Source organism: Panthera tigris, chromosome F3 (genome assembly GCF_018350195.1).
Source record: "Panthera tigris isolate Pti1 chromosome F3, P.tigris_Pti1_mat1.1, whole genome shotgun sequence".
In the NCBI taxonomy this organism is placed as follows: domain Eukaryota; kingdom Metazoa; phylum Chordata; class Mammalia; order Carnivora; family Felidae; genus Panthera; species Panthera tigris.
In genome coordinates, this window is record NC_056678.1 from 44,819,077 (window position 1) to 44,846,876 (window position 27,800).

At 52.1% G+C, this 27,800-nt stretch overlaps 1 protein-coding gene across 1 annotated transcript; it reads left to right on the forward strand.

The window, feature by feature from the left end:
- The first annotated feature begins 3,684 nt into the window (after positions 1–3,684).
- LOC122235728 (ras association domain-containing protein 5-like) lies at positions 3,685–27,800 on the forward strand. The gene is made up of 2 exons (XM_042975468.1): positions 3,685–4,183; positions 27,625–27,800. The coding sequence occupies exons 1-2, from the start codon at positions 3,724–3,726 to the stop codon at positions 27,798–27,800; spliced, it is 636 nt and encodes a 211-aa protein (XP_042831402.1). The 5' UTR covers positions 3,685–3,723.

Here is a 27,800-nt window from a genome sequence, read left to right on the forward strand (position 1 = left end):
TTTCAGCGACTTCAAATGCTTCAAAGCCAAACAAAACCAAAAACTTCCCCTTCAGAAAGTCAGGACCCATCCTGTTCTTCCCCTCTCCTTCCTACTAAGAAACTTGGTAGAGGGTTGGGAGGACAGCCCTGAAGCAATTCACCCAATGGGGGAGCCAGCACACTCTCTGACCACCTCCGCAGTGACTTCACACACTGACCACACACTTGAGCTACTGTCAGGATCCTTCCCCTTGGTCAAAAATAAAAACAGCACACCTACTCTTCTGGGGGTGAGTCACAAACAGAAAAAAGTCAATGGCTCTGAGACAGGAGGATCTGCTAACATGGGAAAAACTCCCAGGGGAGGTATCTCAGCAGATGCTGTGGTCCTACCCGGGTAGCTGGCATGACCAAAGACCGGTCCAAACAGTTCTGAACCTCAAGCATCAGCCGCTACAGTATACCGGTCATGGTCCTGACCCTACAACGAGACTAGAGTTTATTTAGTACTTCCTCCCTGGGGAAGGAGGACTGACTTGTGAGAGAGACAGAGAGAGAGAGAGAGAGGGAGTTGTGGGACGGGCTGGGCTGGGCAAGATGGCATCAGAGGAGGCGAGTCCCAGCCAGGGAGCCTCCAGCTGGGGCTCTGGGGAGGCAACTACTTCTCCCAGCCTCCATTCTTGGCTCAGGGAGATGAACCTTAAGATAAACTTGATAAACTTTTTGGGTTGATTACATGAGGTTATGTTATCTCCGTTTTCATCTCCGTTCCCATCCCAGAAGCCAAATGCCGGGCTCTGGCCCTGCACAACCACCTCCCCCATTCAGGGCTAAGAGCAGTCACCACCATTCTTCCAAATCAGAGCTGCATCAGGAAAGGAAGCCCAGATCATTTTTCCGCGCAGCTCAGGCAACTGGGAAGGGGTTTATGTCCGGTGATTCTAGACACCCATCCCATGAGCCTCTCCATCCAGGGGATCTGGGATGGGCTGCCCAGACCCATGCCTGGAAAGGGGGTGGGGAGTGCAATGGAGGGCAGAGATGGTGACTGTTGGCAATTATTTCACAAGCGGCATTTCAGAACTGGCCTTCCAAACGATGTACTCATTACCAGGTCCCTTCTTGCCACAGCAAGCTGTCAACCAGAGCTCAAGCTGGGTGCACGCCCTGGACCTCACCCAGCTCACTGCCTCCTGGGAGACAGTGATCTCCTCCAACAACTCTCAAGTCCGTGGAGATGGATGGATAACAAAGGGTGGATATGAGCAGATATTTACATGCAATACAGGTTTCTGCAACAACTCTGAGAAAACCATTTGCAGAAAAAGTGGGAGAAGGGGGAGAAAGAGACCAAAAAGGCAAATTGTACTTTTCTTTGCAAATATTCAGCAGAAAGCATTCAGGGATAGCCCTCCTGCCGCCCCCACCTATGGAGTTTTTCTCAGTTGTGTCCACTGAAGTTCACCTGCCCTGTGGGGAAAAGAACAGAGAAGCCCACGTTATCAGCACCTTGGATCTAGAGTAGTGGAGTCCTTGGACCACCGGCAGCTACACCACCTAGGGATTTGTTAAAAATGCAAAATCTCAGGGCGCCTGGGTGGCCCTGTCAGTTGAGTGTCCAACTCTTGGTTCTGGCTCAGGTCATGATCTCACAGTTCAAGCCCTGCATCGGGCTCTGCACTGACAGTGTGGAATCTGCTTGGGATTCTCTCTCTTCCTTCCCTGCACACACGCTCTCTCTCTCTCTCTCAAAAAATAATTAAAATTCGGGGTGCCTGGGTGGCTCAGTTGGTTAAGCGACCGACTTCGGCTCAGGTCATGATCTCGCAGTTTGTGAGTTCGAGCCCCGCATCAGGCTCTGTGCTGACAGTTTAGAGCCTGGAGCCTGCTTCGGATTCTGTGTCTCCCTCTCTCTCTGCCCCTCCCCTGCTCATGCTCTGTGTCTCTCTGTCTCTCAATAATAAACATTAAAAAAAAATTTTTTTTAAATAATTAAAATTTAAAAAGGCAAAATCTCAGACCTCAGCCCTAAACTCATACTGATCAGAAACTCTGGGGGTGGAGCCCAGTAATCTGTGATTTAATAAGCCCTCCAAGTAATTGTGATGCACACCAAAGTTTGAAAAGCACTGAAGGTAGAGAAAGCAAGGTTCAGACAGGGGAGAGGAGAGGTGGGAGAGGGGAGCGGATGGTGCACATTCTCTCCTCTCCTCTCTCTCCTCTCTTCTGCCATGGGTCAAGGCAGGCTGGGAATTCCCTGGCTGCTAGACTCCTGAAATTGTAGGAATTACCTAAAAATTACCTTCAAAGGGAAACTAAAAGCAAAAGTGAAGATTCCCCTATCAGACACTAGGGGGAGTCCCATCTCTGGCTTGGGAAGAACAAGTCTGAGGTCTTTAGGAATTTAGACTATTTGCAAAGTCGGTTGCTGGTGACCTCTGCTAAATCAACCAAACTGAACCGCAAGTTTTAAAAGGACAGGCAGTGGTCACCGCATCAGAGCCGTGGATCGCAAAAGCATTTACCTGTCTTCCCACTCCCAGACTAATTTACGGGTAATAAATAAATAAATAAATAAATAAATAGACAAAAGTACAGAGGCTGGAGAGGGCCCGGGGTCGTGCAGCTGGCGGGTTCAAAGATCCAGCAGTCCTGTTCCCGCCCGCGAGAGACGATCAGGACAGGAAACGTAATTTGTGGGACCTAGCGTAAAAAGAAACTGCCGGGCCCTTGCTCAAAAAGTATTAAGACTTTGAAGACGGTGAAATCGGAGCGTTCAAATGGAAGGGACAGAGGAGGTTATGAAGCCTGGTCTGGCGCCAGCACAAAAGGACTCTCTGGGTCCCACAAGTGAGCCGTCCATCACTAATACGAAGTAGGGCTTTTGGAGGGGCTGATGTTTCCACAGGAGTTGCTAGAGCAGCTGTGGGAGGAGGAGGTTTTGCCTTAGGAAGATAAGCTCTCCCAAGTCCGGGCGATCCAGGGCCCCGGATCATAACCCCAGTCTTCCGGGAAAGGAATATCCTACCAGGCAGGGCTGCCGACGGAGGGGAAATCCAGCGAGAGTGAAAGTCGCACGCGGACAGCCTCGGCCGCGGAGTAGGCGGCTTCCCGCGGTCAGCATCGGAAGCGTCTGCAGCCGCGCGTGTCTCGGCGTCACCGGACTCGGAGCCGCTGCGGGAGCGCGAGCGCCGACGGGGCATTCCCGACCCACGCGGGGCAGGGTGGCCCCGGGTGGCGGGGGGGTGAGGCGAGGGGAGCCGAGGCGCACGCTCTCCCGTGGGCGGGAAAAGCCGGAGGGTGGCGCGCGGACACCGGCCTCGGGACCTATTCACAGACCCACCCGCAGCTAGTTCCCAAGCCCTTCCTGACCGCCTGCTCCCTCACCGGGGCGTGTTGGGGTGCGGTTATGGGGGGTATCTGGTTTGGGGGGCCGTGATGGGAGAGGGAAGGAGGCAGGGCTGAGGGCAGACGGCCCGCCCAGCAACGCCTCTTAGCTGCCCCAGCGGTCCCGTCCGCTTCCCGAAGACGCGCCTAAATCCGCGCTCGCTCCCGCGCCCCCAGCCGCTCGGCGGGTCGGCGGATCCCTGGGGCGTCCTTCCTGCCTCGCGTGAGTCTCCCCGCCTCCGCCCCGCCCTGCAGGCTGCGGTCCCTTTAAAGGCGCGCTCGTGTGGGGCCGCCCTTCTCTCGAGGCTGACTCGGGAGCAGCGCCACCGCCGCGAACCGCCGCCGTTGGCCCGGCATGGCCATGGCGTCCCCGGCCATCGGGCAGCGTCCCTACCCGCTGCTCTTGGACCCAGAACCGCCGCGCTACCTGCAGAGTCTGAGCGGCCACGAGCCGCCGCAGCCGCCGCCCCCCGGCCGCTCCTCTCGCCGCTGCGCCCCCGCTCCCCTCTCCACTGCGCGCGGGGCGCACGAGGGGCGCGGCGCCCGGAGGGCTGCCCGGGGAGACCCGGAGCCCCAACCTCGGGCCTCCCGACCCGCTCGCCCTCTCCGGCCTGGTCTGCAGCAGAGGCTGCGGCGGCGGCCTGGGGCGCCCCGGCCCCGCGACGTACGGAGCATCTTCGAGCAGCCGCAGGATCCTCGCGTCCCGGTGGAGCGAGGCGAGGGGCACCGCTTCGCCGAACTGGCGCTGCGGAGCGGCCGGGGCTGGTGTGACCTGTGCGGACGAGAGGTGCTGCGGCAGGCGCTGCGCTGCGCTAGTGAGTGTTGAGGGCATGGCAGGGGAGGGGCGCGCGGGAAGACCGCAGTCCGCGGGCGGGGAACTGCGAGGGGGCTGGGGCAGGAGACAGGGCCATTGACCTTCTCCACTGCGACTAAGGGAGACGCGCCCGGGAGACTCTGCTTCTTAGTCCCCTGCCCGGTATGCTTTAGTGACTGCCTACTGCCCAGGTATGGTGATGCGGTATTTAACAAATAGCTCTGTCCCTGACAGGTACACACTTCGCCCCGCCACACACACACACACACACACACACACACACACACACACACACACACAGGTTGCAGATGATGGCCACGCCGGCAAGGTCATTCCGTTGTATCTCACGCACCTTCTTGCTTTTGCTGTAAGTTCTTGACAGAGGGTTGTGAGACCGGTATTGAGATGGCCCTTAGACCCATGCTTATTAGGGTTAATGGGGAAATGGCTGGTTTGTCGCCTGTGGTACAGGCCCACGGTACATGTCCTCCTATGGCACACCTCTCCTTCAGGGAGCATTGCAGGAACAGGGAAGAGACCTGGTTAGGCTTTGGATGGAAATGGACTGTGAGGTTGAAGCGAACCTGAGGTTACCCTGGACCTGTGCCCCCTCTTGCCTTCCACCTCTGGCCCCTCAAACCTTTGGACTCTGCTCTAATGTTTGGCTGTTGTCCTGCCGCTGCCTCCCCCTCCCCTCCTCCTCCCCCCTCAACTCTTCGGTTCCTGCCCCAGTCACCAGGCTCTAAAATTCCCCAACTCCCTGCCCAGTACTTTCCTCCTCCGAGCTCTCAGGCCCCTCCAGCCTTCTGAGCCACTCTTCTCAAAGCCTGCCTGTGGATCACTGGACACCCAGTGTTGTAGACTTTCTGAGCAAATTTGCAGTCTTCTTGGCAGGGGCGGGGGGCAGGTGGCGTATTATTTTTCTCTTCCTACAGTTAGGTGTGTGTATTTCTTTAAGGGGTGTCCTCTCCCCACCCCCATATTTGAAGTTGCCATGTTTGGTGGAAGATGTCCATATCCATGGGTCTGTGCGTTTATAGAGATAGTTTAAATATCTGAAGTACAAAGCACAGAACATGGCACAACCCCTAGCAAGCATCTCTGGAAATGAGTTGTGGTTTGCATCTTTTCAGCAAAGGCCCTTCCCCCATGACAGCAGGCCCCTGTCTCCCATCCCGCTGCAGCCCTGGCCAGGCAGCAGCTACTTCTGCATCAGGAAAACCCTCCCTCGCCTCTCTCTGCAGTTCCCAGCAGAGGCTGTACCCTGTGCCTCTTACTGCAGCTGGCTTTAGGGAAGGAAAGCTCATATTCTAAGCCAGGGTCAAGTGGGAGGGAAGGATCGGAGGGGAAAGTCGGTGTTGCTCCCTCCACCACCAGAACTCACAATTTAGGTGCTGATACAAAAGGAAAGAGCAAAATTTATAGAGGGGTGTGTTGTGGGTGGAGGGCTGCTGTCACTTGGTAAATGTCCTTGGCTTTCCAGGAGAACCAAATGCAACTTACCCGTGGATGTGTCGGCAACTTTCGCCCTCTCGAGGGTCCTAGGGTACCTTACCGTGTCCATCAATTCTATAAACGCAGAGAGAGGCAGTATTCTCACTGTCATGGAACCCTGGGAAATCTGCTTTATTGGAATTCTACTTTGTACTAAGACATTTGGGGACTGTATCAACTAGAGGTGTCTGAGCACCAGAGAGGGAGCAGAGCTGGAATCAAGGGACTAATGAGCGGAGTCTCTGTTTGTCATTATTAATATTTAACTGGTTGTGGACCTGTGGCTTGATGGGAACAGTTGAGAAATGTTCTGATGTGCAAATGAGCGCTGGCAGGTGAAGACACAGCTGGCCAAACTCACTGAGCATCTTTCTTACAGTTGAAGATCTAATTCCATGATGGGGTTGGTTTGTTTTATCTTTGTTTTGAAAAGCGAGGTTCAGAAATATGGCTTTACGAAGGTAGTACCATGCAACGATTAAGAGGACAGACTGAAACCAGAAGAACTGAGTTTGAATCTTTACTCTGCCACTTAATCTCTGTGTGATTCTGGGCATCTCTGTGCTCTGCTTCCTTGTTTTAAAAAACAGGGATAATGACATACCTACTTCATTGTGTTAATATGAGAATTAAATGAATTAATATATGTAAAGCGCTTAGCACAGTGCCCTGCAAAAGGCATTATGAACGTTTAATGCAATATGAATGTTATTATTATCCCCTCCCATCCAACAGCTGTAACAATATGTCTGGGCTCATGACACCTCTTAAGATCACCTTTCCAAGCAGTGAGTACAGTTTTCAAACCCTGCCTGGCTGAGCTAAGTGGGGAAGCGAGGGCCATGAGCATCCCAAGAAGTGCGAGTATTAATTCCCTCTAGAAAGGCCCTTTCTGCCCCTGCCGCGGTTGTGGAACATCTTCATCCTCACTGAATGCCAGTGGCTTAGGGAGCGTCAAGACACTGGTGCCTTGTCTTTATATCACTTGCCTCCAACAAAGTTCCAGGCACAGAGCAGCCTCAGTAAGTAGCAGTTGATGAAGGTGGTGGCTTGTTTTTACTCTTAAATCTCTCTGCTCTTGGAAGTAAGCAAAAGGGCAGTGGTATGCAAATGACATCTGTCTGGGCAGGAGGCTGGCAATGGGTGTTGGCAAAATGGGCTTTTAATAAGGGAGACTGTAAAAAAAATTTTTAATGTTTATTTTTGAGAGAGAGAGAGAGAGAGAGAGAGAGAGAGAGAGGGAGAATGGCAGAGAGAGAGGGAGACACAGAATCTGAAGCAGGCTCCAAGCTCTGAGCTGTCAGCACGGAGCCCGATGTGGGGCTCGAACTCATGGACTTCGAGATCTTGACCTGAGTGAAGTCTGACTCTCAACTGACTGAGCCACCCAGGCGCCCCTGAGGGAGACTTTTAGAAAGCTGTGTGCCTGTCTGTTTAGTGAAAGCCCTCTAACTTAAGTTTACTCCTACTTCCACATCTAGGTCTATAACTGACTCTGGTTAATGCTGGATTTGCCAGCAGGGAGGCTCAGAGTTAATATTAATTTCCAGGATTAAAGAAATCATGTTTGTTAGATGGAGAAGGAAATCCAGTGGGGATTGGAAGAGAGACAGAGAGAATTTTGTGAACGCATGTGTATGTTTTAGGATGGGGACAGTGGCACTGGTGAGGATCCATTACCAGCATTCTGGGAGGGCAGTGTCAACAGCAAACAAGCCCAGAAACTCACTGGCTGCCCTTTGGCTTTGGTAACAGGTAATGTCCTTTAGAGGTCATGGACCCTGTCTTCTGTAGAAGGCACAGAGAGTTGACCTTTTACCTTTCATCTAGCTTTGTGGATATGGAAACCATCCTGGACTATGGAAAGTATGGAAAATGGGGAAACCTAAGACCAGCTCAGCATTCAAGGAGGGATGCTTGGGCGTGATGCTAGTGGGTGTCTAGAGTCTTCCTTGGAGGCAGCATCATTCAGAGCTATGAATTGTTAAGTGATTGGAATTACAGGGTTGAAAGGGGGGCCCTGGGGCTCATTGTCTTACCCCTCTTCTGTGATAGATGTTTAATTATGATGTGAATAGGAAGCATTTGCCATGAGACCTCAGGGGCAGGGGACCTTCTGGGGTGAGGGAGACTGATATCGCACAGGGCTCCTTGTCCAGCCTTCTAGCTCTGTCTTGTCACTTCATTAGTGGCTGGGCTCAACCCGCCTCTCTGTAAAGACTAGAACCACCCACATGACAGCCCCTGGATCGTGTGGAATCCTCTCTGGCCATGAGTTCTTTGTAGAAGGGGTGACTGGGACATTGACACTGAGTTTTCCTGTAGCAGACCTAGAAATCTTGGGCACTTGGAAAGTATTTTATTTGTCCAGCACACCCAGCAGCACCGAAGTGTGTGGCTTGAAGTGTTTTCATTGATTTAGGCTCGTGTTTGGCTGTGGAGGTTAGGGAAATGGACGTTGAGTTGTTAAAGAGAGTGGAATCCCCCACCTGTGATTCCTCCCACTGCTGGCTCTAACTGGGCTCTTCTCTTTGGGAAATGGCCCAGTGGGGTGTGTGTGTGTGTGTGCGTGTGTGTGTGTGTGTGTGTGTGTGTGTGTGTTTGGGGGCAGAGAACAGACCTGGAATGCTTTGAGGGAGGCTTCTGAGGTCCCCAAGCTGTATCCTGTTTCCTCTCCTCCCTGCTTCCTGTCTTCTCAAAAGATGAAATTGAAAGGATTAAATGTGGGCTTAATTGTCCCCCCTCTTCATCAGAGCATGAAAATTTCTGATTATGGAGGGAAGGGGGCTTGAATCCCAGGTACAGTCAAAAATGATTAATGCCACTTGTCTGCCAGCCTGATTAGACTTGGTAATGAACGTGTGTGTTCGCCTGCTGATCCTGCGGAGTTATTAGGTGGAAGTGAATTGACATCTCCCCTCAGTGCTGAGGGTTTGGTCCGGGATCCTCTCTCTTCCTCCCAAGTTTATCAGTCACTCAGCCTGTGCCAAGCCTGGCAGGCACGCCCTGAGTGACGGAGAAAAGACAGCCCCCAGCTCGGCCCCAAGGGCCCTGCCTGGCTGGTAAAGTGACTCCAGCCACAGGGAGCTGGCTTAGGCCCAGCCCACCTCCGAGCACAGGAAGGATTCTTCACAGGCCAGTCGTGATTTTCCCACGAAGAACCCAAAGGGTTTTCATGCTTGCTTCCATATTCATCCCCAGAATGGCTTCCTGAGGTTAGCACACAGGGATTCTGCCGCCAAGGTCTTACATAGGCAGGGAGGCGTCGATCGTCTGCCTGGCTAGGGGCGGGACAAGGTTAGAACCTCTCAGGTGGGGTGAACGTGACAGGCCTTGAAGGCCTTGGAGGCCATCCCAGGTCATTTCCCTCCTTTGGCCGTGCCCAGCATTTCTGTGTCGGAAGCAGCATCCTCCCCCCCGCCCCCCAAGGCTCTTCCATGGAGCCCTCTCTGGCCCCCCACACCATTCCTCAGTTTCCCCCTGGAAAGAGCAGGTAGCCACTCTTGCTCAGTCCAGGATACTATTAAGGCTGGTGAGGAAGCTGTAAATACACCTCTGGCCTTATTAGAGGCTCTTCCTGTTCGCATTCCTCAGATGACAAGGTGAATAATCTTGGGCAGGTGAGTATTTGTGGGTGCGCAGAGCACGCAGATGGAATGTCTCCCCACCCCCCACCCCCGGACCGAGCTTCAGTCAGCAGCCAGCCTTCCCTCTCACTTGGAGACCTGTTGTGCCAGTGGCCAAGTGCTGTCCATCCCCCAGGCCACCCACCGCCCCGGCACGGTTCCGGCTCCCTGCTGTCTGGGTCGGGAAGTGCCAGAGGCGCTGGCGCTGGGAAGGCCAGCCCTGACCCGGTAGATGGCTGGGCATGTAGTCACTTGTGGTTTTTTTTCCGAGGGATTTGGCAAGCTTCTGTCCACATGTTCAGGGCAGGATCTCCGGGTTGGGAGGGGAGCTGAGCCAGCTTTTAGATTTTGGGGAAGGAGCAAGGAGGCCAAGGGGATGATGTCAGACAGGGCAGCAGGCTCTCTTCCTTGGGGACACTGGTTTAAGTGGAATAACATTGGTCATGGGGAGCCCCGCCCCAAGGTCAAGGCTATCTTGACTCAGACCAGGCGAGGTGATGCTTGGATGTTCTCTGAAGCACTGCACACACCACGCTGAGGAGACAGGGGCAGAGCTTGCTGCACCCCAGGAGCTCTGCATGGTGGCCAAAGTGGCCAACAAGTTCACGTGGGGCGTGTTCTAGCCTGGCTGCGGTTCCTGGCATAGAGAAAGTTCTTGAGAGATGCACCTGTAGAAAAAGCAGTGATGCTGGGTTCTCATTTTGCCCTTTTGAGAGGGGAAGGAAGAGGACCAGCAGGGGTCCCTCCTGGCAAGGTAGCCATGCATGCAGCCTCCCAGGGGACAGTGTCCTGTCCTGATTGAGGGGTCTGGCAACCCCTGGTTTCTGTAGCACATCCCTGATTTTCTTCAGGATTTTCCTACCCTCACCTACTGCTCTGGCCTCATTAAGGGCATCAGGGAGAAAAGTTCCAGCTCACATTGTACTGAGGGTTTGTAAGAAGGGTGGTGTTGGAAAGTCCAGTCTGTTCATTCCTATGTGTCACTGGGAGGCAGGGAGCAGGGTACGTCACTCACCTGTGACCACAGAGGGGCTGGGTCGTGTTTACTCTGCAGTGGAGGGCCTGCACCCCACCTCTGCTCCCCCTCCTTGTTTCTTGAACAAACATTTTCAGGGCAGGGCAGATCTTACCCAGATATCTGCAGTGGCTATTGGCTAATGCTGCTAGAAAAATGGAAACTTGGCTTACATGGACCTTTAAGAAATCACACCACCGGGCTGTTCCAGTTGGTTGAACATCCAACTTGGGCTCAGGTCACGATCTCACAGTTCGTGAGTTGGAGCCCCGCGTCGGGTTCTCTGCTGTCAGCACAGAGCCTGCTTCGGATCCTCTGTCTCCTTCTCTCTCTGCCCCTCCCCCACTCATGCTCTTTCTTTCTCTCAAAAATAAATGAGCCATTAAAAGAAAAACACTTAAAAAAGAAAAAAGAAATCGCATCTAAAAGTCAGCCCTAAAAGAAGGATGATATTCTTTGCCTTTTTTTTTAATCCTTTTGTGTTTTTTTTTTCCTTTTGTTGATTTTTTTTTAATTAATTTTTTTTTCCGACGTTTTTTATTTATTTTTGGGACAGAGAGAGACAGAGCATGAACGGGGGAAGGGCAGAGAGAGAGGGAGACACAGAATCGGAAACAGGCTCCAGGCTCCGAGCCATCAGCCCAGAGCCTGACGCGGGGCTCGAACTCACGGACCGCAAGATCGTGACCTGCGCACGATCTATCGTGACCTGAGCTGAAGTCGGACGCTCAACCGACTGCGCCACCCAGGCGCCCCATTGATTTTTTTTTTTTTTTAATCTTGCTATGTTTTGTTTTTACTGGATGCTGGCTCTGGGAAAGAATTATCATTGTGTTTGCTATAGATGCAAATTGGTGTCCTATGAGCCTGGTGGGATGGGAATATTTACGTGGAATGAGAAGAGTTGAGAATAACAAGAAGTGTGGGGGCAGAGAGAACTTTTATCTCAGAGATGACCTGGCCGAACCTGAAGCCTGTTCTTGTGCCTGGGCTTGTGAGGTGGGCAGGGCTGGTGGGACCATGGCCCCTTCACAGGTGAGAAGGCACAGCCTTCAGGGAGGCAGATGACCTCCGCAAGAGTCAGTAGTGGCAAAATCAGCACCAGAATCCAGCACAGCATTTTGCCTTATGAACTCAGGTCCCTGAACATGTGAGTTAGTTGAGCTTCCTCATTCATCTGCCTCCCTTCTGTCAGTGATGCTGAAATGTCCATAGAAAGAAGTGCAGAGAAAAAAAAGGGGGGTGAGCCAAGGGTGGGTAAGCCACGTGACAGCTGCACAGTCAGCCAGCACCTGGATAACTGAGAGTTGGCTGCACTTAGGCCTGTTTCCAGAGTTTGGTTTCTAAGTAGATCTTCAGCATGTGTAAATCATGAGATCTTTAAACAAAAGGTGAAGTTTTTCTAAGTCCCAAGATAAAAGAAACAAGGGTCTCTCTCTGGCCCTGCCCCACCCCATTGGTGTTTGGAGTATATAGGGGGGTTGGCATGAAAAAGCAGGTAGGAGGTCTCTTCCTGTTCCATGCCTCCTCCTTGCCATGACCCAGGGTCACAGTTCATGACACAGGGCTAACCAGGAACCACAGCGAAGTTAGGCTGAGCCTCAGAAGGGACAGCTAGGATGAAGAAAGTTTGCACAGGGGCTGTGATAGGAACCGAGGTTTGCCTCACAGACCTCTGATTCCATCCCGGGCAGCAATGTGGCCACATGAGGACGAGCAGATTTGGGGAACCCCCACCTCCTCACTCTCACCCCATCTCTGACTCTCTGTTTGTCCAGATTAGTCTTACATTTGGGTATCATTGCTTATTTTCCTTGCTGACTTGGAGGAAGCTGTTTTTTCCATTCAAATTGAATGGAAGCTGGAGGTTTTGTGGTTTCTGTTGAAACAATTATGTCCTTTCTGCAACTGAGGAAAGGATTTAAAAGAAAACAAAAACCCTCAGATATGCCTTACTATTCAATGGAACAACAGATTCCAGCTGCAACTTGAGTTTTGAGAGAAAGGATTGAACACACGGTATGTAAATGTCTATTCTGGTGATGTGTATTTTCAAAAGCAATCTGGGGTTACCTCTCTATGAATAGGGCATTTCAAGGTGAGAATATATCGTAGCCCCGGCACTTGAAATAGGGAAGCCTGTCTCTTCAAACTGCGTTGGGCCTGGGCTGGACTCTCTCCTCAGCAGGCACGTCATCTGGTTGGTGCTTAGATGTTGGCGGGCTACGAGAAGTCATCATACATCCCCCCACCCCTAGATAGTTCTCCTCCTAAAATACCCCTACATTTTTCTTCCTACCCAGTTTTCAAAGGGTCAGGAGTGAAGATTCTAAAGCCTCCCAAGGCCCCTTCTTCAGTGTCTGCCAGTTCTCTCCTGCTGAGAGAGAACTCGCCAGTGGCTTAACCTGTCAAAGAACAGCTCTGCAATGAGGAGAAAGGAGAAGTGAGAGCAGTATATCCTTGCACCCAAAGGGGGCATTCAGGAGGGGTTTTCCCCCTTACCTGTGACTCATACTAGAAGTTCTCTAGCACACATGTTTCCTTCCCTGAGAGCTGGAATGGGAACGCCTCCCCTCCCCCCAGCCTGGGCTCACCCGGCCGGAAGTTCCGGACCCCCTTGCTTGGTGGCCCCAAGTGTTGTTTTAGGATCTGGACTCACTTGCCATCCTCTTCTGTGCAGAAGTTGCTGGATAAACTGAGGGGTGGGGGCACAAAAAAAGGCCGGTGGCAGCCCCATCTCCCTGAGGAAGAATGAGGGAGAAAGAACCAATGTCTGGGCCTGAGAAAGGGTGCCATTTTAGGGCATTTCTGTCTTAAATGAATCACTTATAAACAATGTGCTTTTATTGTCAAGCTTACAAACAAGTTTTTATTGTTACTGCACCAAGTACTGAGGTCCTCAATAGTGAGGGGTGATCTAACATGAGGACCTTCTAGCCAGATTTCCTAGGAGGAAGGCAGATGATGGACGGCCTGTTTGAAAGATTTGTTCTACCAACATTTTCTTTTCTAAGTGGGCCCGAGGACATGGCCTTGGGCTAGGATACCGCTCAGCATTCTTTGTGACCTGGGGGCAAACTACAGCACAGAGGAGTGGATCCAGGTTGGTGGTTGCATGAGGAATAACAGAGCTCATGCCTGAACCCATGGACGTTGACTTCCTGGACCAAATACCACGTGACCAGAGCACAGAGGTGTGAATGCATCTTCATTTCCGAGCACTCCTGAGTCCTCTGCAGTGTAGGACATGTGTCCCTCCTTCATCTGAAACTGGCCCCCGCTGGTGGTTGGCAAATGAGTTCTGGAATCTCTGGGCAGCCCGGGAGCAGGCACCCCTCTCCAGCGGCTTTCCTGGAAGGCTGTGCTGCCTGTCTTGGCCTTGGTGACAGGGCCTCTGGGAACTTCCCCACTGGGACTTGGTTGCTTCTGGGAGTCAGTGTTGAGGCAATGATGCCCTGTGAGTACTGTTTCAGGGCAAGAGAACATTCCTGTCCTATTTATGATAGGCTCTATTCTTTTCTTCCTTTCTCTTTCTTCCTTCTTTTGCTCAGAGAGCAACAGACCTCTCTGAGACCTCTCTGAGACCTCTCTCTGCTCAGGTATCTGGGCTCAGATAAATGGTCTGACCCTCTGCCTTTTCATGGGCCCAGTCAGCTGAAAGCCTTCGCTCTTCCCCCACCCTGGGCTTAGCATGGGAGGATGTGAATTAGCCCCATTGTCCCTTAGGAGCCTATATAGCTGGTAAAGCATTATTAATCTGCCATCCCCAAAGAAATCCATTAATGAGCTCCTGGGCCAGGCACATGGTGTGAGATAACTGGTCACTTCTGCTGTCTGTTGAAACTTTGGAGACATTGATTTTCAGGCTCTCAGGCACTCCTGAGGGGTGAAGCTCGAGACAGGCTCTTTCCTGCAGCCTGTTTGGTGGGGGCATTTTTATCTTATCAAGCTAAAAGCCCCAGGAATAGAAAGTTTTCCATTGGGGGAGGTGGAGGGAAAGGACCTTAGCTAGGAAGGAGAAGGCATTGGTCAGGCTGTGCTGGTGCAGGGGCCCGCATCCCAGGTGCCTGTGACTTCCTCTGGGAAAAGCAGCTGGCTGGGCTGACTGGAGCAAACCCCCGTCACAGGAGGGCCCCGGGATCCTCCCAGAGCTAGTGACTCTCCACTCATCGCTGCATCCCTGCCGGCTGGCCTGGAAAAAAGGCATCGATCTCCTGCAGCGGGATGACTGAGGGCAGGGGTGAGGAGGCGGCCACTGCCTGCTTCGGCGCAGTTATGGCGAGGCTCCAGCGCCTCTTCTGTAGGCTCCCCAAGAGCCGCTCGGGATCGAAGAGGCTCCAGGCCCTGCAGAAGTTCTGCCACGAGGCCCGGCTGGCTCGCGGTAGGTCCAAGGTGCTCCAGCTAGGGGCCCTCGGCGGGGGTGGGGGTGGGGGTTCTTGGGTTCCAAGGCCTCAGCCTAGGGGCCTTTTCCACGAGGAAAGAAGGCCAGGAGAGCTCTTGCAGCCTAGAATTTGCCGCTGAGCTCAGCACCACTCCTTGGCCCTCCTGACGCCCCAGGGGCCAAAGCTCAGGCACTGCCACCCTGCCAGCTTTAGGTGGAATGGCAGGTCTGACAGTACACGGGCAGCCCGTTTCATAGGCCCAGGTTGGCTGTGGGTTCTAACAGCTTTTCCTCGGCTGAAAATTAAGGCCAAGAAGTCATCTTAATCTGGGCCCCTGAGCTGTTGGAAGATGGGCACTTGGATGACACCGTTTTAGTCCTGAGGGGCCTGAAACCTTGCCACACTGCAGAGTCAGCCTCCCAAGGACCCAGGGGCGGTGACGTTTCCTAGGCAGGGGTTTCTCATCTGCAGGGTTAGGGGAGGTGCCTGTGGGACCCCAACGTGCAAGCTTTGTGGGGCTAGGGACTACTGGCCAGGACACAGGGGACAGGAGCCCAGCCTCAGGCGATGACTGGGCTCCAGTTTCTTTCCCTGAGCACTAGTTAGTGGGGGAACAGTCCTTGCCTAGGGAAGGATAAGGACATAATATGGAAGATAAGAAGGAGAGACAGTAACAAATTTTCATGGAAACTTAGGTTGTCCTAATTTCTTTCTTTCTCTCTTTCTCTTTCTTTCTTTCTTTTTCTTTCTTTCTTTCTTTCTTTCTTTCTTTCTTTCTTTCTTTCTTTCTTTCTTTCTTTCTATCATGTTTGCTTATTTTTGAAAGAGCACAAATGGGAGAGGGGCAGAGAACCCAAAGCAGGCTCTGTGCTTACAGCAGCGAGCCCAATATGGGGCTTGAACTCACGAACCTCGAGATCATGACCTGAGCTGAAGTCGGACACCCAACTGACTGAGCCACCCAGGTGCCCCGTCTACTTCCTTTTTTTCAAAGAAAGAGCGCTGAGGCCAACCAAAGTTGGGGGCCTGGGCACCTGCCTTCAGCTTATGGTTCTTTCTGGTGTGTCATGCTATCTCAGTATCCTACAGCACCCTTCTGCCAAAGAGTCAAAGCACTTATGTTTGTTTGTTTATTTTTAACATGTCGTATTCCCTCCAGATCCCTGTGCAGTGGGAGTGCAAAGGGGATTATGTTATTTCACAGATGTGACGGCTCAGGGAAGTGAGTCTCCTTGTTAGGGACCAGGAATACACAGCCAGGCCTGGGACCCCTTGCCCTAGATTCTACTCATCTTCTGACCATTTGATGGCTGCTTCCCTTTGATGGCTGGATCTTTGGAGCACAAAGCTTTCCTTGGGGCTCCCTGCCCCATTTGTCTCCCCACTGTTCTCATACACATTCAGGAATTGGAGGGACATCCAGTGGGTCACGGTGCTGAGTTTTAGAGATGGAACTAAACTGAACAGCCATCTCTGGGCTGAGATTTTGGAAGCAGAGTTGAAAAGACAACATGGTCTTGACTCTGGAGAATTTGTTTTTTTCCTGATTGATGTTTTACCTCTGGAGAAGTGGGAATTTTAATTCAACTAGACCTAATCCCCATTTGGAGACAAATACTCTTAGCCAGCCTGCATAATTTATCCTCATCAGTGGCTCATGCATACTGCGGCCCTCCACGAGAAGACAGCTGGATGCTGAGTTCCTCAATTTAAACCCTCACTTGCGTCTTCCTGTTCATCCTCCCTCCCGCAAGAATTATTCCACAGATCGTTCCCTTGCTCCTTTGCTATTCAGCCCAAGGAGTTATATAGATTTAAGAAAATCAATCAGGCTTGGAGTGGCAGCATTAAGGTCAGAGAAATTGCCGCACTGTGGCTACAATGTGCTCGTTGAACTCGTGTTAGCATTTAGACTTAATGGATGGGAAGAGGGGAGACCGGGCGCTCAGCGATGATGGGAGCGGTAGACAGTGGGCCGCAGATTTCTAGAAGAGCTGACTTGCAGGAATCCGTGAGCAGCCTGCAGTGTGGCCTTTAAGAAAACCAGTGTGGAGCCAAGCTGAATTGAGTCTGGACCTTGGATTCCTGGCAGGGGGGCCTTCCTCGTACAGATGAACCTCTCTGAGCCTTGGTTTTTCCCAGTGTAAGCTGGGCAAAGAATTCTGACCTCAGGTTGGTGTCACATGGGTTAAACATGACATTGGATGTAAACCAGTCGACATGCTGCAGGTCCCTTGTTGGCAGCTGCTCCCAGAAAGACTCTCAGTAACTGTTCCCGGTGGGTCCTCTGTGCGAGCCCCCCGCTGGGCTGCTCTGCCATCACACCTGGGTCGGGTGTGCTAGCTGCTTGCCTGCACCTCAGTGAAAGAGATGGGGTTTGGAGGTTGCCTGGGCAGAAGTGGAGGAGAGGCACGAAACGCAAACACTCTCTCTGGAAAAATTCCTATCATTGAGTTTACCGCACCACTTAATTAACAAGCAAGGCTAGATTAGCCCACCGGGCCTCATTAGAGCTAAGCAAGCATGTTGCCAAGGAATAAGTCATCTATCATTTTAAAAGGCTTCTCCGGGGTCAGCGGAAACGGCCTGGGTCTTTCCAGGAATCTCTGGTGGTCCTGGCTACAGGGATACAGCTGTAAAGAAGCCTTTGTGTGTCTCCTGCAGAGAGCGCCTCAGACGCAATCTATTTACTTTTCTCCTCACTGCCAAAAGTCTCCTTTCACCCGGGGGTTGGTACTTTGCATGCAAGTGACATCAAAGCAGGTGTGGAAAGACCAGTTGGGTGCAGCAGCCTGGTTGTCCCATAAAGGACTGAACCTGTTTGCTCCTGGGCTTCTGTGACCTCCTGGCTCTCTGATCGGGCATACCTCCGAGCATACACCTGCCTGCACATTCATATCTGCACATCTGTCTAAGCTTCCTCTGCTGCCCTGTAGTCGCAGACACCCAGGCACAACCTCTTGCAGACTTATTTAGTTGTTCTTGTCCTTGGGGTCTGTGGGACACTCAGAAATCTACTCGAGGGGCGCCTGGGTGGCTCGGTCAGTTGAGCGTCCGACTTTGGCTCAGGTCATGACTTTGCAGTTCGTGTGTTCGGGCCCCTCGTCAGACTCTGTGCCAACAGCTCAGAGCCTGGAGCCTGCTTTGGATTCTGTGTCTCCCTCTCTGTCTATCCCACCCCCGCTCATGCTTTCTCTCTCTCTCTCAAAAATAAGTAAACATTAAGAAAAAATTTAAAAATATATGTATACTCGAGGTTAGCAAGAGGTTAGACTGCCCTTTGCCCCTTCTCAGAGATGGTATCTGCTTTAAAAATAATCAAATAGAAGCAAAACAAGAAACAAAAAACCCTCAAGCTCCTCGTTCCATATCCGCCCCTCACTACTAGAGACCACGTCCTTTATCAGCTACCCAGACACCTCCTGTGTCTTCACAGGGGCCCCCAGGGGTGGGTGGAGAGGAACCTGAGCCCCCAGGGGTGGGGAGGACCCCATCTGCTTTGCCTCTCTTACACCCAGAGCAAAGTGACACATGCCTAGAGGAGGCAGAGGCCCCTCCTGAGCAGGCCTGAAGCTGAGAGGGCATCTGGCCGCTCCACACTGGCTTTGGATACTGTGGGCTTGTTACTATTTGTAAAACTCCCTTAAGCCCAACTGCCTACAATGTTTAAAAACATTTTTTCTTAAGGTGCTCTGGCAATAGGATTTATTTTTTTCCATGGTGGTAATCAAAATAGGACATACCTGTATCTATGTGTGTGCGTGTGTATATGTGTATCATCTGCTTGTTCCTATTATGGAATATTATGTTCCTATTATGGGTATAACATGCTATCCTTTAGAACAGTGGTTCACTTTAGAAGGCCCTCAAAAAATGCATGTGGGATGAATGCATGCATGTGCACATGAAAAACTAATAACTAGATTTATGTGGAAAGAAAGGGCCTAACTGTATAAAAAGGTTTAATACGCTGTGTCTCTCTGAGCTCATGTGTCCTGATGGGTGCACATACTCTAATCGCCCCTGTTGAAAAATTGTGCCGTATCTTTACACTTCTATCTGTGTGGCCATACCCTAAATACAACTTGAACTTTTTTGGATATGGTGTCACAGGATCCAGATGACAAATCTACAGACACTTGCACACGAAGAATGAGATCTGTTGGGCTTTCCCACCCTGGGATCCCACCTGATATCATTTACTTTGACTTTCCCCAGAATGTATTGCTTCTTACCATTATCGACCAAAGCGGGGAGGAGTCTTGGAGATGCTCTGTGATATCCCACTGAGGGCCTGCAGACTCGCCCACTTCTATTTTTTCTTCATCCACATCTCGTCCCCACCACCACTGTCATCAAGAAACTACTGCATGGGGCCGCAGTGCTGCAGTGCCACTCATAACATAGGGGTGTATCCCTTTAAGGTACTGGAAGCATTATTGGGAAACATAGTGCGTATAGAAATATACTACAAAAATGTTTTCAATAATCCAATGGATTCATTAATGGGGCACCTGGGTGGCTCACCCAGCGACCAAGCGACCAACTCTTGGTTTTGGCTCCAGTCGTGATCTCACGGTTCATGGGTTTGAGCCCCACATTGGGCTCTGTGCTGACAGCATGGAGCCTGCTTGACATTCTCTGTCTCCCTCTCCCTCTACCCCTCCCCTGCTCGCGCTCACGCACACTCTCTTTCCCTCTCTTAAAATAAATAAACAAACATTAAAAAAAGATTCATTAAAATACAAACTATTAAAAAATAGTTTCACTGTTGCAAAAAGACTGAATCAACTTAAAAGTGGAATTAACTGTAGACAACTGTGGGAATTATGGCTACGGTAGAGTGTCAATGTTATAGACCTAGGAAATGTAGATAATATAGTGAAAGCCAGGGGGTGGGGACAGAAGAGAACAGAGGGAGCAGTCTGGCATGTAGTTCTAGCAGAGGGTCAGTTAGTACCAGCTAAGGCTGAAGCATGCATTGTTAAAAGTGGCTCAACCCTATTAAGGTTGTGTATAATTTTAAACCTATATACACATATGCACAGGACAGGAAGCATACAAATATACTTCAGGGTGCAGCACCCACAGACTGAAGTGGCACGAAACAGACCACATAGGAAAGGTACACTGGGGTTAGGCCCACGTCTGCGGCCTCACCGGGCACAGGGAGGGAGGGCACCGTCTGACGCTTCCCTCGCTTCCTGCGTCATCTGTCTGAACTTGCGAACTGACCGGCCCTCCCTTGTTCCATCCGCCCCTCCCCGAATACCCCCAGCCCACACCCCCGGCCTGGAAGGCCACAGTACCTTCTTTTTGTTGGTGCTTTTGGCCTTGGGATGTGAAGTTGGAGACAGATGAGTAATGGGCCTGCCCGAGAGGCATGCCCACCCACACCCTCCCACATGGGGCAGGATTGTGCCTCTGCAGGCCAGCCCGGCACCCAGTGTCAGCCAGGCTCTCGGGGGATGAGTCAGGGGAGAAGCTAGGCTCGGGGCATGAACAGCTGATACGTGAGGCCCAAGGACCAAGGTCCCAGAAAGACTCTTCGTATCCCCTTTGGTGCCTGAGCAACTGGGCAGGACCTTTTGCCTTTCCCTTCAGTACAAAAGTGTCGCTCAAAAGTGCACATCAACCCCACCCAGCCCTGCCACGCATCTAACCCATCCGGTCACTTTGGGGGAGGGTGGAGACCAAGATCTTGGGGTGGCCTCCTGCCCTCAGTTCAACTGCATCCCAACCTTACCTCCTGAGCACGTTCCCTCCTCAGCATGCCTGACTTGGGGGAGCCTGCTGCCATATAGCCTGCCCACCCCAGCCCTCTATTTCACATGGGAACTGAACATCTGCTCCAGGCTTGAGCGTGTCCAGGCACACCCCTCTTGGCTCTTGCCACAGCGACATCTGCCTCAGTGCACCCAGCTGCCCACCTCACTTGTCCATGGGAGTGACCCATAATCTCTGACCTGAGACATGGGCCTGGCTTCAGGTCTCTCCTCTCCACTACATCGACCCTTCCTGCTAGCTTCCTGGCTTGCTTTCCGGCACATTCTGTGGGCTGTGTGTGTGTGTGTGTGTGTGTGTGTGTGTTGGATTGGGGTTGTACAGCGGAGGGGGGCAGTTGTGTGTATCCAGGCTGGGGGTGGGGAGGGAGTGCTGAGCGCCCTCAGGGGTGGCCTGTCCTCTGAAACAAGGGACTGGAAGTATGTGGTCTCAACAAGCCAGGGGTTCGAGGGACTTCCTGGAAACATACAGATGCAGATGTCCTAAGCTGGCTGCCTGACCCTCGGAGTGGGGAGTTTCCATTCCTTTGCTGCACCCTCGCTAGGAGTGTAGCCAGGAGTATGAAAAAATGTATAGATCATGTTGATCTTGGCAATTGCCACGACCTCCAGACTTAACAAATCACAGTCTCTCTACCTTCCTGCCCTCCAATACACCCCTCTCCCTGCCACCATCATGTCCCTGCTCCTCTGGGCCCATCAAAGGAAGGGCAGGAGGGAGGCTGGAGCAGGTAGGAGGAACTTCTTGGAAAGTTGCCTCTTACCACTGTAATACCTTGGAAGAAGACCCCAAAACAGAGAGGTTTTTTTGGCTGGCATCACATGCTGAAGCAGGGTACCCAGACTCCGGAATCCCATAGTGTTGAAAATGACAGCTATCATTTACTGAGTACCTACTATGGTACCAGGCAATACTGGATGCTTTACATATGTTCTCTTTAATGTTGGCAACAAATCTGCTGGTAAGGGAGATACTGCTAGCTCCATTTTGCAGATGAGGAAGTTGAGGCTAAATAAATCCCATATTTTACTGAGGTTAAGCAAATTGTCCAGGCACATCATAGTCAATTGGAAGCAGAGCTTGGGTTCAAACCCTGATCTGAGTAACTCTGGAGGCCAGACTCCGTTCATTCCCTAGCTCCTGATTAAGTGCTCCGTCCCCTGCACCTGTTCGCAAAGACCTCTGTCATACACGGCAAGCAGTGTCCTTAAGGCACCTGTGCTCTAAGGATTTCTGATTTACTGCTGCTGAGTGGATGCACTTTGGTGCCTCTGTGAGGCAGCTGGTGCTGGGAGCCCGGTGTCCATTGTGCTTGCTTTCCTGCCATTGTCATCTGTCCGTGTGATGAGGTGGTTGGCTCCGCTGTGGTGTCATGGAGAGCAGAGGTACCGAGGCTGGGCCTCTTTGAATGGGGGAGGCCGAGAGCCCGCTGCTCGTGGAGCTTGACCGTGGCTGATGAATGAGCCTCTCTGGTGACGCTGCCCGGGGATCTCAGCACAAGAACTGCTATTGCCCAAATAGTTGAGTCTCCCAGCTGTGGCATCCCGGAGATAAAGGGGCTGTGTTTGAACAGCCGGTCCAGGACAGGCAGACAGGATGGGTGGGGTTCAGAGCTCCCAGGTTGAGTGGCTGGGGCTGGAACTGTGAACTGGTACTTCCCAGGACCAGGTGGAGACCTCAGGGAGGGGTGCTGTGGCCATTCCCTGCTGGGGCAGAGGGAAAAAGCACTCCTGCTCAAATCCCTTTGACTGACACTATTTTATGGGTTTGGAGCACACTACTGGGAGTGGCTCCCAGTGCAAGAATGGGGGAAGCTTGAAGGGTCCTGAGAAGGTCTGAGAAGGGACCCCCGCCACTGAGGACTGTCCCCACTGACTTGCTCTGGAGGGCCAGGACAACCCTTACTTCTGTTGTTTAAAAACTTATGTTAACACTGTATTTTTCCAATGCACTTTCGTTTGTTTTGTTTTTTCAGATTTCTCTGTAGTGCCTCAGAACAAAATTATTTTAAAACTAAAAGCTACTTGTGTGCTTGCTTTGAAATGACTAGCTGGGGGAAGGTTGGTGAAACTGTAGATCATCCGCCAGGAGCTGAGTGGGGTAAGGAGTCTGCCTGGCAAGGCGGTGCCGGGGGTGGGGGTGGGATGTTGGCTGAGGTCCCCCCACCCCCATGCAGTGCTCTGCACCAAGAAGCCCATTGAATCCTCATGGACGCCCTAGGAGCTCATTCCCGTTTTATGCTTGACGAGATTAATGCTCAGAGAAGTGCAGTAACTTATCTAAGGTCATGGAGCTGGCTGAGTGTGACTGAAGGCCAGGCCTGCCTCAAAGTCCATTCTCTGGCCATCATACCGCAGTACAGGCCAGGTCCCTGAAGGCGGAAAGGGGGAGGGAGAAAAGTTTGTTCGGAGGCTGACCTTCTCCAAGAAGGCCTGGGGTACCCAGAGAATGGGTGTGGGGCTCCTAGATTCACAGGCTGTCATGCTTTCCCCTTGGGCCTCAGAAGTGGCTGTGGTCATTCAGGGCAAGAAGCTGGTCTTCGCTGACCTGGGAGTGACCCGGAGGGAGGCCTGTGGGCCCGCTGCAAACCAGGCTCTGTACCCTGGGTGCCAGCCTCCGCCCTCACCCCAGGCCTTAGCCTCAGGGGCAGTTAAGTAGAGAGCTCCACATTATCGCAGCGTCTTACGTGCAACTCTGGGGTGAGAGGGCAAAGAGTTCCTTATCAGCCTTGCAGCCTTCCGAACTCAAACAAATTTCAGTTTTAAGCCACTAGTTCAAGGTACTTTATTACAACAACTGGGAAACTAACGAAGTCTGGGTGCTGAGGGTGGGTCCTGGGAACCTTCTCTCCGTCCTGGCTCAGGGGTCCCTCCTTGGAGAAGGACCCCTCTTATGATTTGTCTCCATCATTTCTCCTTACAGTCACGTCCTCTGTTTCCAGAGGCGCCTCTTCCAGGACCTGGAGGCACATTTATTTTCCTCAAACTATCCCTAAGAATGCAGCCAGGGGTTATAGCTGGAAGGGAAGGATGGAGACCGGAAGGGATGATAATTCTCTTTTATAGATGACAGTACTAAGGTCAAGAAATACCAGTTCTTGGGGCGCCTGTGTGGCTCAGTCAGTTAAGCGTCTGCCTCCTGATTTTGGCTCAGGTCATGATCTCACGGCCGTGAGATTAAGCCCCGCACGGGGCTCTGCACAGAGCGTAGAGCCTGCTTAAGCTTCTCTCTCTCTCCCTCTGCCCTTCTCCCCTGCTCGCTCTCTGTCTCTCTTTCTCTCTCTCTCTCCCTCTCTCTGCCCTTGCCCCGCTCTTGCATGCTCTATCTCAAAAAAATAAAAATGAAATAAAGATGCAAGAAATGCTGTTCTCTCTAAGATACTTCTATTAGAACCGAGGAATGTCGCTCCCTAATCTTTGCTGCCTCTTGTCGGGAGATTCTTGTCCTATCCTCTTTTTGATGTCAGAGCTCCCTGCCTCCTCTTGGCCCTTGTGATGTGGAAATATGAGTCGTCTGGAATCTGATCCATTCTTCAAGGTCCCCAGAGCCTCCCTCACCAAGAAACCTTCCCAACTGCTGTGGCTGGCAGGGGTCTCTGTCCTCTGAACAGGTTTCCTGGATCTGTGCTGTCTTCCTCATTAGTTATCTCTTCACACATGGGTCCTGTCTGCCCAGGTAGCCTGACTCCCCCAGAAGTCTTGTCTCATTCATCGTTACCCTCGGGTGTGGGGAGGTCTGTGCTCAAGACATTAGAGTTGTTACCACAGATGGTGGTTCTGGCTGTTCAGGGAAGCTTGGGCCGTTCCTGGGGGCCTCTGTGGCCCTGTGTTACCCAAGGTCTCTCTCCCTTTCTGTGTCCAGATTGAGCGCCAGTTGAAGGCTGTGGAGGGCAATGAATACCAAGGAGATGGCTTAGCAGTACTCGCGATGAGCTGTCTTGAGGGAAAGATGGCTTGTGGGGGGTTAACCACTGGGTCCCAGTGGAACATGCCTCTGCCTTTGGAATCCCATGGATCTTCCCACTTGGAGCACATCAGGCCCGCAGGCTGCTGGCTGTGGCTGGTGGGGCTTGCTTCCGTGTTTGGAGAAGGGCGTGGGGGCTCTGACTTCATCTCTGCTGGCCGAAAAGACCTGCGCTTAGCATTTCCAGGGGGCCTGGAAGTATCAAGATGTATTTCAGTGGTTTTGCTACAGTCTGTGATTACACGGTCTGATGGAACAAAGTCATCGGTGCTCAAATGTGCTTTTTATAAAATCCCCAAATATTCACCCTGGAGTCTTCTGTCCCCTAGCTGTATCCAGCTCAGCGTCAGGACTGTAAAAAAAAAATCTTTCTGAGGTTTGGTGCTGTTTTCAGGGTGTGTGTGTGTGTGTGTGTGTGAGAGAGAGAGAGAGAGAGAGAGAGAGAAACAGGGCAGAGACAGAGCACAGAGAGAGAGAGAGAAACAGAGCAGAGACAGAGCACAGAGAGAGAGAGAGAGAAACAGAGCAGAGACAGAGCACAGAGAGAGAGAGAGAAGGACATGATGCACAGGTGGACATACAAAGCCTGAGTCAACGGTACCAGGAGTTCAAAGAAGAGACTGGAAGACATCCTCCTGCCTTACGACGCTTTCCCATTTGTGAGTTGGTGGCAGCTCTTGTTTGCTGTCGAGGTGGGAGAACTTCTAGTCCTTTCTTCTCTTCCTTGTTTCCACTTCTTGGCAGCCCCGGAGCATTCTTCATCGCTCAGAGCGCTGCCAGAAGCTGTACAGGTGTGTTCCCGGAGCAGAGTCCTGGAACAATGCTTCTCTGTGTGGGCTCTGGCCTCAGTGCTGCCTTATCAAGGCCCCGGCATTTCTGGGCACTGTGGGCAGGGGAGACTTGGCCTGCATATCCCCCTGAGCCCTTCACCCCACTAAGAGTGAGGCCATCCCTGTGTGGGGCAGAGATCTCCTACTGGGGGGCCCAGAAATACATGTGGGCACTTGGAAGTATAGGGTTCATACCTCAGACAATGGCTTCACCATTCTGTCTCCAGGTGAGGGGATGGCTTATAAGGAGGAGAGTCAGGAAGGCCTGGACAAGGGCAGGGTCTGAAGGAGGGGATATTGGTGGCATCCGGGCATGAGGGGGATAAGCAAGAGAGCTTCTAAATGCTATTCCAGAATGGTGGCTGAGAGCTTGAGACCACTGATTGAGTCAGATGGTCTCAGGGTTCCGGAATCTCTGTGTGTCCTCACATTTCTGAGAATGCTCCCCTGCAGACATTAGTGGCAAAACCTGTGTCAGGTGCTCATCTTTGGGGGTATAAAGGAAGAGGGCATCTGCGGAGAGTGGAAGTCTCACTCCAAAACCCCCAAAAGAGTGGGAGAAGAACCGACTCACCCCGGGCCCAAGATGGGGGATGCCTGGGTAGCTCAGTATGTTAAGCATCCAATTACACACTTGATATTGGCTCAGGTCATGATCTCATGGGTTCGTGAGTTCAAGCCCCACATTGAGCTCCGTGCTAACAGTGTGGATCCTGCTTGGGATTCTCTCCCTCTCTCTCTCTCTCTTCTGCCCCTCACACACACTCTTTCTCTCTCTCAAAATAAATAAATTAATTAATAAAAAAAAAGAATCCACATGTGCTGGATTTTTGGAGCTTTGTTACAAGGAAGGAAAAGAATGTCAGGAGCCTGAGTTCCTGTCAGCCTAGTCCCCAGATTGTCCAAACAGTGTCCCCCAGTCCCCAGATTGTCCCCCAGTCCCCAGATTGTCCAAACAAGTACAGGCTATCGTGTCCCCTACCACAGATCCTGTCCAGATCAGCCCATCCCCACACACCTGGCCTTGCATTCAGGAAGTCAGCCTTCTCAAGAGAGACTCTGCACCCTGCCTGGGCTGGGTCTTCGGGCCGAGCTGTGGCACCTCCGGGACAGGTGACCCCAGCTGGCCCAGAAGCTGTGTGCAGGAACCGCACCTCAAACCTGACCAAATCCGGGCATTTCGCCTGCTGATGGACTTGCGTGGGTTTCTTTACTTCACTCCCACCCTCTGTAGTGCTCTCCTTCCCTTGCCTGGCCTCCTGCTGAAGAGGCTGCAGAGAGCACCCCCCCGCCCCCAGGGGAAGTTCTGGCAGCACTGGCCCTGCTGCTGAGCCATGTGTCACTGGGCAAACTCACTTCACCTCTCTGAGCCTCAGTCTCCCCACCTCTAAAGTAGTTCCCAAGGCTCTGTACAACCCTGGAGATTTAGTCCTGCTTCCATGGAAATGAACATTGTCTGTGAAATGTATGCTTTCCCAGGGCACCTGGGGGGCTCAGCTGGTTGAGCGTCTGACTTCGGCTCAGGTCACGATCTCAAGGTTTGTGAGTTGGAGCCCCGCGTTGGGCTTTGTGCTGACAGCTCAGAACCAGGACCCTGTTTCAGATTCTGTGTCTCCCTCTCTCTCTGCGCCTCCCCGCTCGTGCTCTGTCTCTCTCTCTCTCTCTCTCAGAAATAAATAAAACATAAAAAAAAAAAAGAAACATATGCTTTCCCATGAAGCACCTGATTTGGGATGTTGTCTGCAGGACTTTTAAGCTGGGTTAGAGAAGCCGCCTCCACATTTCTGGTTGGGGCAGGGTCAGAGACAGGTAACAGTCCTTCTGGGTTGAGGATAACACCTTTGTCCCTGGAGGTACTTTTAATTTGTTAAGACCTGTTCTCCCTTATGACTATGAACTTCCTTGTGCACCAGGCAGGGAAGCTATTACCTGTATCCTACAGGCTGGCAAAATGAGGCCCAGAAAAGTGAAGTCTGTCTCCAGGGATCTGTGATCCCTGGTGATTGATGTCAATCAGTAGAGAGAGCACCAGCCTGAAGTTGGATGACTTGACCTTGAGAAAGTCGCTAAGGTCCCTAGATCCCAATTTCCTGTCTGTGAAGTGGCAATAATAATGATTGCAAGGTCACACAAAATAACGGTGGTGAGAACAGTTTGCAAACGCATAAAACACGCATTACCCGTCACCAGCCATTCCCCGTGGCACCGAGGTGTCCTCCCACGCTCTACTTCTCTCCTTCACGGTTTTCCTTCCTGGAGCGAAACGCCATCTCCCAGGGTATTTCTCCGGGTGGAAGTGGATAGAATCCTGCCTGACTCCTAATCCCCTGGTGCTTCTTTCCCTCCAGACTGTAAATTCACCTGCCACCCGGAGTGCCGCCATCTGATCCAGCTGGACTGCAGTCAGCAGGGAGGCCCATCCCAGGACAGACCCTCTCCAGAAAGCACCCTCACTCCAGTCTTCAGCCAGGTAGGCAGCAAAGCTCAGGGACCGGGCTGGGAACAGCTTCCTCTGGTGTCCTAG

What these genes read in the sequence shown, in the direction of transcription:
- LOC122235728 (XM_042975468.1), top strand. Translation starts at nt 3,724, where the DNA reads ATGGCCATGGCGTCCCCGGCCATCGGGCAGCGTCCCTACCCGCTGCTC. An exon ending in GCAGGCGCTGCGCTGCGCTA is followed by an intron (nt 4,184 to 27,624) that starts GTGAGTGTTGAG and finishes CTTTCCCTCCAG; the next exon opens with ACTGTAAATTCACCTGCCAC.